Consider the following 15,728-nt stretch of genomic DNA (forward strand, 5'->3'; position numbering starts at 1 on the left):
AGTCCTGCACTCGCAGCCTGATGTCAGGCAGATGGAGCACTAATTCATTTTGACAGTGCTCTGCCACATAGGCCATAACTATGAGCCATCAGTCACAAATTGTATTGCCGCACACTGCAGACATCCAAGATACGGGAAACACAGGAAATGAGCTCTCCTAGACCGTACAGCATCGGTGCACCACGGTAAGTCCTTGTTTCACAGTAACTTCTAATTAAAACCCTAACTGCACATGAAACGCCACGTAAGAGATGTATTATTCAACAAAATACTTCGCTGAAAGCCATCTGAAGCTCAGGCTGAACAAAAACCAGCACGTATTCTGGTTCTCACAATCTAGAGCTAGGTTTGTAATACTAGTGTAAAATACGACCTTCCTCATATGAAACCTAAGGTAAGTTTAATTGAACAAATTGGAGTTTCTGCAAATATGACATAGACCAATCAGAGAGGGAACCCAAGAGAGAAATTCTTACAGGAATGTTGCAAGTTGTACAGGTTTCGGCACCCCATTGACAATGGACAGCGATTTCCGCATATGGTGAAGTGGAACGGCATACAGAGCTGAGGTCATTACAGCAGTTGCATGATGCTTCACAATTATTGTATTATCTTATCCTGAGCTGATTTGGAGCCACAAAACTAGCCAAGTGTTACGCGGGGCCACTGCGATGCACTGCAATCACAATCGCTTTTCACTCATCCTTCTGCAAAGATTCCCCTTCCTGCGAGAAAGCAGGAAAACAGCTGACGTCTTCTCCTTTGATTCACACCCCTATAAGAACCCAGGCGCCTTTTCACAAAGCCACTGGTTGCCAAGTAGAAGGAGCAGGGCACCTTTTTGCCTGCCACAATGCAAAAAAGTACTTTGGGAATATGTTGTAGGGGCAGCAAAGCTGAGGTCCGCCTCCCTCCTTTAGCAGAACAACGTGACCGGGAGCTTCATGACTCCAATTAGACCTGTTATCTGAGCTGTAGAGCTCACCCTTCACCTGCAAAGAATGCCTCAGCCAACTGATTCCAGCATTAATTTTCACATTACATGCCATTAAGACACCCAAGAACGCACGCCCGCGTAGAAAAATATCTCGGGTAAAATATACCGCGCTATCGGCTCAGCCGAAATAAAAAAGCCATCCAGTTTCTGGAAATGTTATTTGTTTAGCTGATGCTTATCTCAGAAGCAACTTACAATGTTAAGTACAATCATTTACCCATTTACACAGCTGGGTAATTTTTTTTACCTTCCTCAAGGGTACCTCTGCTGGAGGTAGGATTCAAACCTGCAACATTCAGGCCCACAGGCAGCAGCTCGAACCACTACATGACTAGCTGTGCCTATCCCCTGAAATGTTATTCAATGTTATTCACACAGAAGTTCTCCTTGAATAAGCATTTCTTTACGTTTAATCATTCGGCTGACACATTCCTCCAAGGCACCTTATAATGTTTGGTTTGTATAGTGAGCAACTCACAAGTATTTACCAATTTATACAGCAAAATGTTTCCTGCTATGAAATAAAGGTAAGTGCCTTGCTCTGGGATACTACAGTGTAGTAGGGACTCAAACCCTGACCTTTCCATCGCAACATTACGTCACCTGTTGCTGACGACTAAATAACATACTTTACAAGTAAATACACATAGGAAAATGCAGGAAAACATGATTAACAGTTGTAACATCAGCAAAGGTAGGGAAATGCTCAGCACTAGATGTACCTGACACCCTCTAGAGACGCCCCTACTGTTTTTAAGGGTACCGTGTGGTGCGCATGAGCCAACCCCGGGCCACTTACATTTATTTACGTAACCGACCCTTCCCTCCAAGGCGACTTACAGTGTTAAGCTACCTGCAATTATTTACTCATTTATACAGTATGGTATTTTTCATTGGAACATTTTAGGATAAGTACCTTGCTCAACACTACTACAGATGGGCATTCAAGCCTGAAGCCTTTTTGGGTCTAAAGGGAGCAGCTCTAACTACCATGCTACCAGCTATCTATGCATCAAGACCTGCAAGCAAGCTTGACCACAATTCCGCACGTGTTGGCCTGCACCACTCACCTTGCACTCTCTCGGCGTGTCATAGAGCAACTACCTGCTAAGCTGTGCTTACTGTTGACTTAGGATGCTAGGATCTTAGACAATCCCTTTATACAATGTGTAAACTTTACCGACAGCATCTCAGAAAAATGAACAGTGTCGTTCAGTAGACGTTGACCCTAGAAAAAACAGTCCTGTTAATGTTCTCTTCAGCTGTGTCTGTAAAGTCCACAAATTCAGGTGAAATAAAATACTCAGAAGCAGAAAAAGCCTTGACAAGAACCCTCGGCACAGATGCCATGATGGATAGTCAGTACACAAAAATGCCCTTTACATGCAATTAATAATGCAACCCTCACCTAGGCAGTGGTGGTTTGGTGGTTTAGAAAATGGATTAGAAAAGTGGTTTAGAAAATGAATGTATAACTACAATGAATGACAGCTTCACTCTATTGAAAGGTCTTCACAGATTGTCTTACATTTTACTCTGCTTTCTGGATTTCATTGGGATCCAGACAGGCCCAAAAGGCTGTCAAAGCAACATGTGAAATAAATTCCTTGAGCTCACTCCCACAGCTGTATATCTGAAACTACATTTGTACAAATTCAGAACATTAATGTGCTGCACTTGATTTAGATCTCAAACAGACTTAGTGGGCCAATGAAGGGGCTTGGTCGATAAATACAAAACAGTCATTGTTCTAAGCGCACTGCACATCAAAGCTCTACGTACTATTTTAAGGAGGTGAACAGCCCCCACCGCCCACATCCCAAAAAGAAAGGGCAACTGCAGGTTTCTCTAACAGATTATCTCACTTTGGCCTGACAGCACACCTCTCATTCGCAACACCCTTGGTCCGGCATGGAAATATCCTACAGTACTTACAGTCTCATGGTGATTTTCTTCCAAATCCAAAGCACCCTTTATGCTCTATTCAATTTGCTGAATGTATGGGATTGTGACCAGATGAAGGGAAATAACCACCTTCGGAAGAACTCTCTGATCTTGCCGTAAAGTCCGTCAGTTTGCTCCTTCCGCCCTGAATCTCATCCTCAGCCCATTCCTCTGTGAGGGCTTCTCTCTGCAACGTATAGCCAGGAAAGCAGCAGCATCTTCTGTGTGCTTCTCTCCCTCAATCTGTGCGCTGCAGTTACCTAACTGCCATTGTGTGGAGCCTTCACCAGCCTGCCCACACAGTCTCCCCCGCTGTGTCAGTGGCAGCACTGCAGAGAGCCCTGGGAACATGCCATTGGTGGGAAGTGGTGCCAATCACACATGCTGTGCCATACCTCCCATCTCCTCCAAACACTCTTCACTGACCTGGATAAAAGGTATTGTAACAGCAAAATGAACAAACCCAGCTTTAGCTGTTGCAAGTAGCACTGTTTTCTCATCCACAGCAGAATCCTAGAGGCCGCCTGCTTCACGTCCTCGGGCGGCTGCGCTGTCGAGAGCAGGGGGACAACGACTGACGACACAAGACCCTCTGTAAGCTTGAATCTGACTTTCCGAACTCCGCGGAACAATGTGAAATTCCAACAAAGGGGACCGCCTTGACCCTGAACATTTGCAGGTAACATAGTTGGTGAATTTGCTCATTTAAACTCGATTTAAAAAAACTGAAACGGCTGATCAAAAGTATTCAAAATGCATTAATTTTAACAAAATAAGGGGCTCAGGAAGCTAAAACGGTTCTTAACCTGTTTGAATACAGTACTGACTCTTTCATCTTTCGTTTATATTTCTGTCAAATTGTGAAACCGCTATGAACTGAACGGAAATGAACCAGCAGGACAGCAGTGTTGGCAGCGAGCTTCCTTACCACAAAACCATGCAGGCTGGGGTACAAAGGGACTATCAGGGATACCAGCTTGGCTCCACAAACCTCTACATCCTAGGAGGCAGCAGGAGGTCAGAATAAACTCAAAACTGCCAGGTCAAACCCCCTCTGAGGTTACGCACAGCTGCTCTGACCATGCAAAAAATATCAGGTGATAGGGATAAATGAATAGCACCGATATGGCAACTACTGTCTCTTCCGTTGGACTATTAGATCCCCATGAGGGAACCAAATTCCACTGCTGATCCCATTATTTTTATTCATTGTCAGAGACCAGCAAAGAGACAATGCCGCTCGGAAAAGCAGACCAAAGACTCCCATAATCCACCCCAACTGCTCGTCTGTCTCCCTTGCGAGAGGCCATGTGATTACGACACTTTAATCAGAGCGTTCTGAAGCTTGTTTCTCATCATCTTCGTACGCAATGTCTCCGAAGCCAGGGCCTTGTTATCTGCAACTGCATTCCACAGTTCAGGCCACCACGTTGGCTTCACCATTTAACATTTATTAGTCTGCATCAGCCATGCCCGCTCAGTTCGCGACGAAGGCGATCTTGTGCCTCGGCAGCGGGAACCCTTCCACAGACCAGCAGGAACAGGCGAAAAGAGGTGCTCACCACATACAGCTGCTTCCACAAGACCGCCCACTCTTGAAGAGTTGTGGTCACCTCTGTGACGATGGGGTCTTCCAGAGGCACAACCGTCTCATTTGGTCTACGTTGAAAAAACAACTATTAACCACTCCAGGAAAATAAAAATAAACTACTCCATCACCCCAATGAAAAATTACTCAGTATAGTTCTAGTAACAGGAACAGAAACACAATGTGTATGTGTGTGTGTGTGTGTATATATAAACATATACAGTATATAAAGATATATAAAGTAAAAACATGTTTTTCTTTGATTTAGAAGGATACCACCTTAACTTAGGGTGCTGAGACTAATTCAAGGCAGACTGTTCCAAAATACGTGCCATTCATTGTATAGTAGACACCAACACAGTCTCATTTGTATCTATATCCAAAGATGGCCAGCGATGGGTAATGAACAGTTGTAAATGTTTCCTCCAGAGCAGCTTGGAAGTAATACAATTAACATTTTCAATTCGCATGCTGAGGATCCTTTGCTTAATTTTTTTGTTAAATGTCTAAATGTAAAAAATGTCTACTTTATTTCTTGAACCAATACAGACAGTCACTCATAAATTCCCTAAGGAGTATAGATGAAACGGAGGGCCAGCTGTCGAAGAATCGCCATTAGTAGAGAAATAGTGGTGGAATCATTTAATGGCAGTTATTGGATCATATCGGACTCCAAGTTAGGTCCCCGACATATGATTTGTCATGTCTAGGAGTAAGAAGCCAAATGTGCCTGTATTCTCAGATGGTCACTCCATTCATCACCCCATTGTCTAAAGCCTGGTATTTCAGTTGAAGGTACTTACCCTCTGTTGGTTACAATCGCTTTCTTTAAATGGATATAGCTCGCCGGGAAGATTCCCTGCAGAAATAAACAGGAACAGCACTTGATTTCTTACACTCTTGCCGGAAAACAGCCTTACTCTTTTCACAATCATAAAAGCTTGACCTTTCGGAGAATTTTGGAAAGTACATCTGTTGTATAAGTAAAACAGTATTTTGAGTTTCTCTCTTCCCTTAGCCCAGAGGCAGTCAATCCTGTTTTCAGCTGTTTTACTGAAAAAGAAATACATTTAGGGTATGCAAGTATAGACTGTAAATCACTGCAAATTGGAATTCAAAGAGATTGCAGATACTGTGTCGCTCTTCCTAAAATTGTAACACTGTCTCCTAAAAATATTACATTTGAAGCTGTAGGCTGTAATAAGCTCTATGTGTGACACATTCGCCGTTTAAAACAGCTGCATTTGACTCAATAGACACAGACATAAAAACAAAATTAAATGAGCCTTCTTGAGGCTTTCCTTTGTAAGCAAAGCATAAAAACTCACCCTGTCAAAATACTGAATGCAGCAGGCAAGTATCACAGGAGCACACTCACGGTTCAAAAAGCCCCCCTACTGGGTTAGACCACACAGCTCCTTAGGGATAAAGCCTTATGAACCTGAGACTGCCCTCGCTCCCAACAACTGGGACTTTTTACTACTTGCACATTTCTCCTTCTGCCCTTCCAAGCCAGTGTTTCTGCAAAGGCATGTATTTCAGATAAAGCAGAAGACATTATTCTGCTCACCTTGACTGTGGGCTTCTTGGTGGAAAATCCTCTGTACCATTCTGGAGAAGAGGGAAGCAGGAGCATTACCGCACTGCCATTTGTCACTGATGTCTCCTGCGCTGAATTCATAAACAGGACTTTCTAGTCCTGGAAATCTTACAGGAGGGTGAAATGGGAGCAAAAATTTCATCTGCCTGACGTTCGCTTTCAGGCTGCCTTTTACACGGTTCTACAAGTGCGGATCCTCAAATGGCCACAGCACAACACAGAAGGTTTCCAGCTGAACATGGATCTCTTTCTTCTCAAAGGGATTTCATTTCTTACTGTGGGAAACAGACCTGGAGATTTTCAACACTAAGCAGCCCTATTCCTGGAAACCTGGTTCCTGGAGTGGTCTTGTGCTCTTTGCAGAATGAAGTGCGCAGAACCGTAGCGAGGGGGCGCGGTGGCGCGGCAGATTTGGCCTGTGTCTGCTTTCTGGTGGGTCGGGGGTTTGAGTCCCACTTGGGGTGCCTTGCGATGGACTGGCGTCCCGTCCTGGGTGTGTCCCCTCCCCCTCCAGCCTTGCGCCCTGTGCTGCCGGGTTATGCTCTGGTTTGTGCCGTGACCCCGCTCAGGACAAACAGCTTCAGTGTGTGTGTGAGTACCGTAGTGATCCATTTTTAGTGAACCCACTAAACGACAAAATTAGTTGTCATAAATTTAAATTTAAAAAAAAAAATCTCTGCACAACCTCAACTTTTTCTTTCAGGACCACAGTTGCATAGTTTTGCCAATTTATTTTCTGTATTTTCCTTTATTGCTGGTACATTGTCCATAAACAGGACTCAACTGGCAGATCATGAAGCTTTAAGTTAAAAAAAAAAAAAACCCATTCATTTTAACAACTGAATTCCAAAATTGTAAGTAATTAGAACCACTGCTGCTTTTACAATTGCCTGCTTTGGATCGGTTTTAATTTTGTATTTAAAGAATACTTCACAGAAGCCAGTCCTGGGCTCATAATAAGCCCGCCCATACGCACCGTGTGCCGAGTCAACCGGAGGTGGTGCAATAACAAGGATACGCACTCGGCTGCGTCTCACCTTCAGTCTTCTCCAGAATCTGGACGGTCTCTCCTATCTCCAGCGTAAGACCATGGAACACGGCATCACGGAAGCTGCAGATGACTGCGGAGGAGAAAGGGAGAAGTTCGCCGGGTTCGTTGTGTCACACAGCCCTGGAGCTGCCGAGCTGCCGCGCTGCCAGTTAGCGGCTGTGAGCGGAATGAAGGTGGTAACTAGTAGGTTTGGTGGCGTGGTGACTGAACACGCAAGCCTGCGGTGCTTGCGAACAACCTCACTGCGCTGCACGCAACTTTATGAGCCAAATCCCGTCCAGGTGGGGAAATGTTAACACTGCTACAGGGTAAAAGGTGCACCTCTTTGGCACTTGGGCCAGATTTTTAATAAGAGTGTGTACGCCGCAGGGGCAAAAACACTGCATTTTTAAAAAGCATACAAGTAGGATAAAACTCAGTTTTCCAGCAATGCAGTTAAGACTGTTTTGGAAATCAATGTTATTCCTTAAAGGCTCAATGTAAGACTAACGTGATTCAATACAAGACCACTTCGTATAATAAGTGTCTCGTAAACTAATGTAACTGTATATAATAATATATGCTGGTGGAAACTGCGCTGCAGTGGCTACAGAAGTTGTCCTGGAAACTTGGTGTGAAAACACGGAAGATACTTTAGAGAATCCTTTCCAATATATTCTGTATACTTCAAAAACGCAGAGGAATCACTAGTAAAACTAGTAAAAAACTAAAATTTTCTATTTTTTCATTACCGTTTTATTTTAGCAACTCCATTTCCAATTCAGCGACCACTTTATTTAAGGAAACGCGTATGTCTGACGGTCCTATTCTGCATGAAATGAGTTGAACTTATTATTAATTATACATACTTGCACGTATTTTGCGATGAGGTTAATATACTTTCCAGAAAAATGCTGTGATATTTAATGACCATACTTGTGACAGCCTAAAGCGGAAAACTAATTCTACTGTACCACAAATATTTTTACGCTATGACGCTTGTGTCGTATTCCCACCGTAGCCGGTCACAGTAGCATATTTATTATGTAACTAATATGTTCTTCAGCCAAATCACAGAAGAGCTTCTGAAGAGAAAGTGTGAGCTGAGTGGTGTCGCGGTGAACCAAAAACAATTTGAATTATTAACGACTAGAAAAGTAAATTTAAAAAATAACAGTGGAAATATAATTTGCTTATAAATGGGGCACATTCTCTCCAAGTACCAAAAGTTTAAAAATGCCCCCCCCCCAAGTATATTTAAGCTATATTTCGCTACTGCAAGCTCAGTCAACTGACTTATTGCAGGGAGATTAAACAAATTAAAACTTGTTTGCATTTCATCACAGCCACTGTAGCCTAACGCCTTTATAAAATTGCCTACCGTCCTCAGAACCCATTTAATAAACAAAACGTAAATTAAATTCCAAAAAAAAAAAAAAAAAAAAATGCCATTTCATTTAGGAAATGTATTACAATATGCACTTCAGATAAAACTGCTCCTATTGTCAACACCACTTGGTCTGAAAGCTGTAACAAAGAGCAGTCGTGTTAGCGACCGTACACGGTGTCTTTAGAGCAGTCAGAAATAAAAGCGGCATTTCATCTTACAGAGGGATGCATCACACTCATGCATAGATGTAGCCAACTCCAAATGGCTAATTATAGCCCCCCCTCCCACATGCACTTTTTTCCCCTCATATTACCACACATGCAGTAGAGTATTGAAGTGTTCGAGGTTTGTGAGAAAACCAGAAATCGTGATCAAAATGCCAGCCATGGTGACAGCTGGTGCCTCTCGGAGACAAAAAAAAAAAAAAAAAAAAAAGATATGGAAAATCTTCATTGCTGTACACCTCCATATTCTGTATGTATCGATACTCTGCCTGGAGCGATGTGCAGCCGCTGCCAAATAATATGATGAATGCTGGAGGCTGATTTGTAATTTAAACACACAGATACTGACCTCAAGCCTAAAAGTGTGATTTGTTATCTTCACAGTGAATTTTTGTAAATTTAGTGATTCCGCTTCCTACGTGGACAAGTTTACTGTGACAATTCCGATACGATACTGAGAATACTGGGCATGACTCAGGACCACCATTACTCAGTTTTCTGCAAACGGTTTAAAAAAAGAAAAAAAACATATATTATTTGTCCTGGTGGGTTTCATGAGTTTAGCATGTCTCCTGATAAGCTTTTCCGGGGGCAAAATATATACCTCTGTTTAATTATAAGTTCCATGCTGTCAGACGTATGACCATTGAGTTCCGTTTTCAAGAACTTAATATTACTTGGGCAAAATCCATAATGTTGATTGATCATACATCATTATTTGTATCTCCACTAGATTGATGGATTTCAAGCAAATTCCATATAACTGTGAGCCTGACTCCTTAGCGCTCCTCTAAATGAGCTGGACACCTTCCTTCACGCAAGTCCACAGGCTCTCGCTGCTCCTGTTTGTCATCCTGGCTACTCTTTGGACTCGGTGACCTTCACCGCCCCCTCCCCATGCGTCTACTGCACTAAACGAACCTGGTTCCTCTCAGCTCCTCTTCCCTAGACCCCGGTCTCCTCTTTGCATCCTCTCCACAGCACAGCTCTCATTTGGGGAAGCTCTCTTAGTGGGGGAGCTTGGGGTGGTTGCTCAGCTCAGTTAGGTCTCTCTCTCTCTCTCTCTCTCTCTCCTCAAACTGTGGAGACAAGGACTGACAGCCCTCTGATCCAGATGGTCTCCTCCCATCGAAGCCACACCAATGGGCTAATTCTAAATTACACACATGAACTGTTCTCATGTGTCCCGTGGGGCCAGAATAACAGGGACAATTACAGTCAGGAAACCCCACAGGCTGAATAACTGTGGTCTGAAAAACCCCAAGAGAGACCGATAGTGCAGCAGATTACTTAATTAAATCTACAAAATCTTTTCTCTTTTCCCAGTTAAGGCCAAGTTTTGAACAATAACCACGTAAACCACCAGAGAAATAGAACAACACATTTGGACCCAAACTATGGTCAATTTGTTCTCCAAAAACAAGACTCAATATTTCGGTATTTCACAGAAATTTCCTTTCGCTTCAGTTCCTCAATTGTACGCTATTGGTTACCTGCTTAATTTAAATATTAATAATTTAATAATTAATCAGACATTTCATTTATAAAACTGCAGGGACAAGCAGACCCTTGCAATGATAGTCCATTCTTGAACCTCTACTCACACGCAGCAAACGGAACGTGAAACCCGTCTATTCTTCTTCTACAGCCGAATATCAGATGAATAATGCGACTAAGGGGGGCGCGGTGGCGCGGTGGGTTGGACCGGGTCCTGCTCTCCAGTGGGTCTGGGGTTCGTGTCCCGCTTGGGGTGCCTTGCGACGGACTGGTGTCCCATCCTGGGTGCGTCCCCTCCAGCCTTACGCCCTGAGAGGCCGGGTTAGGCTCTGGTTCCCCGTGACCCCGTATGGGACAAGCAGTTCAGAAAATCTGATTCTGTGATGTTTCTGCAGTACATTTAACAGGCAACACACTCTGGCAATGAAATAGCACAACTTAAATAAAGCAAACACATCTGTGTCTCTGCACTCAGAACACGGTAAAGCCCCTCTCTCTTTAAAAAGATCTGAGAAGATCCCCACTAATTGACGCGGCCTCATCTAACTACAAGCTCACTGGAAAATTCTCCCAAACTGTAGGGAAAAAAAAAAAACGAAATAAAATAGTCCATACTCTGACATTACACTTTGAACAAGCGATAGCACCTCCAGAAGAGGTCTTTGAGAAATGCTGGCAATTTCCGAACCCTTTTTCCCATAAGGAAATAATCACGAGCGGTCACACCTTCCTCAGCTCACCCAAATCTCCTCCTGCAGCACCCCTGAGGTACATCCCTCTTGTATGACACTGATGTACATTTAGAAGGTTACTGGGCAAGTAAGACCACCATCGCTGCTGATACACTGAAAGTAGCATAAAACTACGTTCGATGAGTTGGGTTCATTCCGACTTTACGTTAAGAGCACTTTTGCCTTAATGGCAGGGGACAGCTTTTCTAACCAAACTAGTCTTTGACGCCAAATTGAGTCCACATCCATAATAAGACGGCAAGAGGACAAGAAAGTCCCGCATTCCCTAATCAGACTCCCCTGCAGTTCTGCATTCGTTCGTTTTATTAATCCGAAATTGTCTTCCAGAGTAACGTACACGGCGAACGTATGTGGCGATCACACAGTGATTCCTGTGACAAAACTCTTCGCAAAATGCGTAACCGGTTCTACGGTCCCCAAACAGACACCTTCAGAATTGCGTAGACGTTCTGCTGTCTCTCGACAGACTACTTCAGAAATGTGTAGATGTTTCATTGTCCCCTGAGAAGCTTTGTTAGGATTGAGTAACCGAGAGAAGATTAGCAGTTCTTGGTCTCCAGTTTCTATAAAGTCCTCAATGGTTTTGACCAGAAAATATATCTAGAAGATATACAGAAATATATCTTCCAGTTCCTGCCGTGGGTGTCCCTCACTCTGCTTCCCGCAGGATAGTTCTCATCTTACCGACTCCCAAAGGGAGCCTTTCTCCTTCTGCACAGTTGGGGCTGCGGATAGTCATGAGCAATGAGCACACTCTGCAGAAAATATGTACGTAAGGCTCAGCTCTGTGCGTCAACTGCAAACATACCGTTAACGGTAGCTTTGAAATTTGGAACAGTATGAAAATGAAGAAACCAGCACTCAACGAAAGACGAAAATGCACAAAACACAAAAGTCTAATCCGTCCCTTGAATGAACACAAGGTCATATGATGGAAGGGCAGCGATCCACATATAGCAGCACTGAGACGCCTGCTGCCAAGATGAGTTGGATCACAGATTTCACACTAATATGCAGACTGCTGTGGCCTTCAGTGACCTCACACCAGTATGAATAAGTTCAAAAATGCCCTCGTGTTTTTGAACTATCATATAATCTGCTGACATAAACAAATCCCATTCCTTTACAAGTCTGGAAGATTCTCTGGACACAAACCATTCCCACTGGGCTTGGATGTCTGTCTGCTTTATACATAGAACCTGAGTAAAACCTCCTTGGTGCCATGTGTTAACACCACAGAAGGGTAGCGCATAGACTAAATCTTATAATTAACTATTTTAAACTTTATCATTGAACTGTTTTAACCCCGCTTTAATTATTCATACATATTAATGCCGGCACTGGGGGAAGAAAAAAAAAAAATCAGGTCAGTGTAATTAAGAAACTGCAGAAATGTGAGAGGGAGGAGAAGTAAAGTAGCCTTAGAGATGCATGCTGAATGCTGAAAAGTAAAGGTGAATTAAAATTAAACCGCTTTGTAACAGATTATTCTACTCACGGTTGTCTGTCCAGTAATAGCAACTGTCCCAAATTTACCCATAACTTCAAAATTCTAGCACACACCAATATTGAGATTTGCATATCATGAGTACAAAACAAATAAGAAAAAAAAAGAAAAAAAACTATGCAAATAAGCACTTAGAATGTCCCCAAACTTCATACAACAGACCAGTGCGTTTTATTATGTGCTTTATTTTCGCCTGCTATAATACACATATTCTTTAATAACCTGAGGATTACTTTTTCCTCACGCTGAACAAACAGTAAAGGAAACCGTGGCACAAGCAGACACACTACAGGTTGATAATGAGTTGCTCCAAAAGCGGTAACATTAATTTCCAAGTGGAGGGAAACACATTGCACAGAAAAATAAAGAACAAAGAATAATAGATTACCTGAAAAGATGCCAATGCCATAGGAAAAAAAAAAAAAAAAAGACAAGTGTCTTGACTTTCCTCATCGTGATGGACATTTTTTTTCATCTGTTTCTCCTTTTGTGGGAAGAGTGATGTGGGGCACATTTCTTACATTCTACCAAATATTCCCCTGGTTATAATGAAACACAGTACAATTACTGATGACCCTGATGTAATGACCACAAATACAATTCCAAATCGTTAAATGTCAAATGGCATCTTTACATGGTTTGTCAGTAATACACAAAAAGTGATAATTGACGGAATTGACGCTATGAACTATGATATGGGTAACTGACCCAGATGGGATAATGATTTACATTCTGACCTATAACACAACATTTACATGGTATATATTAAAAAGATAAGATAAAATAAGATATTTTATTATCATTGTGTACAATATAATGAAATTCTGTATGGCAACCCTCAGAAGAAGAGCAGCAGAAAGGACACTTGATACAAACAACCAAATAAGTAAATAAGTAAATAAATAAATAGGAATTAGTACAGAAAAAAATAAATATACATACACAAACATACACTGTATGTATGTATATAATATATATATATAATATAAATGCCTTCCACCTAAATAAGACAACATATGAAGCAATGAAAGAGCCTACAGAACACACCACTTTTGCCACACTTTGCCAGCTTTCTCCTGCCTTGGTTATATCAATACTAAGGCCGTTTGAGTACATCGGGAACGTATGAATCAAAAACAGGGGGCTTTTCAGGGTGAATTATGATAAACTTCCTCTTCCTAAATGTTAAGCAGATCCAATTAAATGAATATGAGGGTGTAAATTGAACTGGATGACCCTGCTGCGAAAAGGTTTCATCGTCCCATCCAGGCCTGAGCAGCTCCACCCACGGCCTGTGTGGCTGAGCAGCTGCAAGGAGAATCTCCATCAGAGATGTGGGCTTCGCCACACTAACACTGAAGGGCTTTTGACAAGCGGAACAACAGCCGGACTATGCACTGGTCAAACGGCTCTCGCTGCATGTGAGGTACAACGCACGCTGGCATGGAAACGTGTGAGATTTTAAAGAAAAAGGAAGACTGAAACTCTGAGATAAAAGGTAATCTGTCACAGATTCCCCGAGGGATCCTGCAGACAGAGACATTTTTTTATTGGCAGTGTCCAACTTTAGATTCTGTTGGAACAAAGAAGAACCTTCATGCGTCAACCTTTGTCTGCAAGAATCAGATTAAAAGAATGTAGCGAGGTCTTTAAAATTCCAGTAAAGTCCATTTATATCATTGAGAAGGGAGACCGAAGAACACCGAAGGCAATAACCAACACACCAATAAACGACCTTTCTGTTCATAATACAAAAATAATGCCTGGTAGGTCCCAACTGTCCTTCACTGCTGCTTTTGCTCTACACATCACAAATAAAGAACATATTATTCCGCTGCACGATTGTATTAGTTATGAAACGCTGTTTTAAAGTGTATATTACAAAGTACAAAATTAATAGTTAATGCTGTTCAATAAAGATTTAAAAAAAAAACCTTTGTCTTTGTATTGGACACTCTTTTTGTCCATATGTCACGAAAATGTTTCTCTTCATAATGGCATCTGCTACTTCTATTATTATCTGTGCCTGCAACTGTTGATTATACAGTACATTCTCAGAACATGTTTTAGTTGCTTAGCAGCCACTTTTATCAAATACAACTTACACGGCGCCGAGTTTCATGCAGCTGAATATTTTACTGCAACAAATCAAGTAGTGTTGCGACAACAGAGGTACAGGGGCCTGGACTCGGCTGGGACTTAACCTTTAAACATAATATCATGCTACCTGCTGATGGTATGCACCAGAAAGAGCGCACCAGGTCTCCTAGATAAAGCCCACTTGACCAGAACACTGACATGAGGAGCTGGGCTGTAAGGATGGCATCTGGGTCTCCTGCTTCTCCGCCAGTTCCAGACAATCTCTGCAGGAGACAATACTGTACAGTGTGTTTCAGCACTACGGACAGTGCAACACGGTAGGGATTTCATTTCAGGACCACAGACAGTGGTCAGCAGTGCTCAGTAGTCAAGCTACAGAAGGCTGGACTTGGTAGAGATCCCCCGATGCCTCAGGTACTACGTACTTACCCCAGCAAAACCATCACAACACCAAAGACGCTTTGGTGGGCCTGGTACCAGTATCACAGGTACTCAAAACCTCATGCTTGAAAGCCATTCCTGAAGACACAACCACAGTAACTCACATTCCTCAGCAGAGTCTCCAGATCATCTGCTGTATTGGTCCACATAACACCACAGGATGGGGCTGTAAAACTGTTACCTATCCCTCTCCCACCCACAATCTTTGCTTCCGAGAGTAAATGGCGACTTAATGGCACTTAATGGCCTTTAATGGAGCAGACTGCTCAGGCGAATCAATGGCGGCACCCTCGCGTCTTCCTCCCACAAGTGATCTATCTGCGACAGCGTATGGACGGAATTCCGCAGTACCCTACCTTACAGGCCTCTGCTTTTACATCCAGCAGTTCCCATTTCAGAATAGTTTATTTATAGCCAATATTTCAACATTTTTGTTGATGTTCAGTTCAAAGTGAGAGGGTACGCCTATTGCGGGCTGTCAAAAATAAAAACAACCCATTTCAGAGATATTTCAGTGTCACGGTAAAAGCCTACCTCCATCCATCCCATTTAAAATCCACCTTCAGATCAGAATTTTATTATATAATGTAGCACATTGCATCCCTGCATCTTATATTTTGTGGCAATAACTTTATTGAACTGTGACAGTGAAACTTGG

General features: G+C 42.6%; 1 protein-coding gene across 4 annotated transcripts in view; it reads right to left on the bottom strand.

Annotated features, from left to right (window-relative positions):
- LOC108941935 (dedicator of cytokinesis protein 3-like) overlaps positions 1–15,728 on the bottom strand; it is a 48,794-nt gene that overhangs the window by 31,771 nt on the left and 1,295 nt on the right. For 3 of the 4 annotated variants that reach the window (XM_018764864.2, XM_018764863.2, XM_018764862.2), the window contains exons 2-5: positions 7,167–7,250; positions 6,100–6,140; positions 5,333–5,388; positions 4,504–4,600 (exon numbers count right to left, since the gene is read on the bottom strand). In XM_018764864.2, coding sequence (XP_018620380.1) covers positions 4,504–4,600; positions 5,333–5,388; positions 6,100–6,140; positions 7,167–7,250 — 278 coding nt within the window. Of the gene's footprint in view, positions 1–2,932; positions 3,012–4,503; positions 4,601–5,332; positions 5,389–6,099; positions 6,141–7,166; positions 7,251–15,728 lie in introns of those variants that run through there. The other variant, XM_018764865.2, reaches the window with a different exon arrangement.

The sequence above is a fragment of the Scleropages formosus genome, chromosome 1 (genome assembly GCF_900964775.1).
Source record: "Scleropages formosus chromosome 1, fSclFor1.1, whole genome shotgun sequence".
In the NCBI taxonomy this organism is placed as follows: Eukaryota; Metazoa; Chordata; class Actinopteri; order Osteoglossiformes; family Osteoglossidae; genus Scleropages; species Scleropages formosus.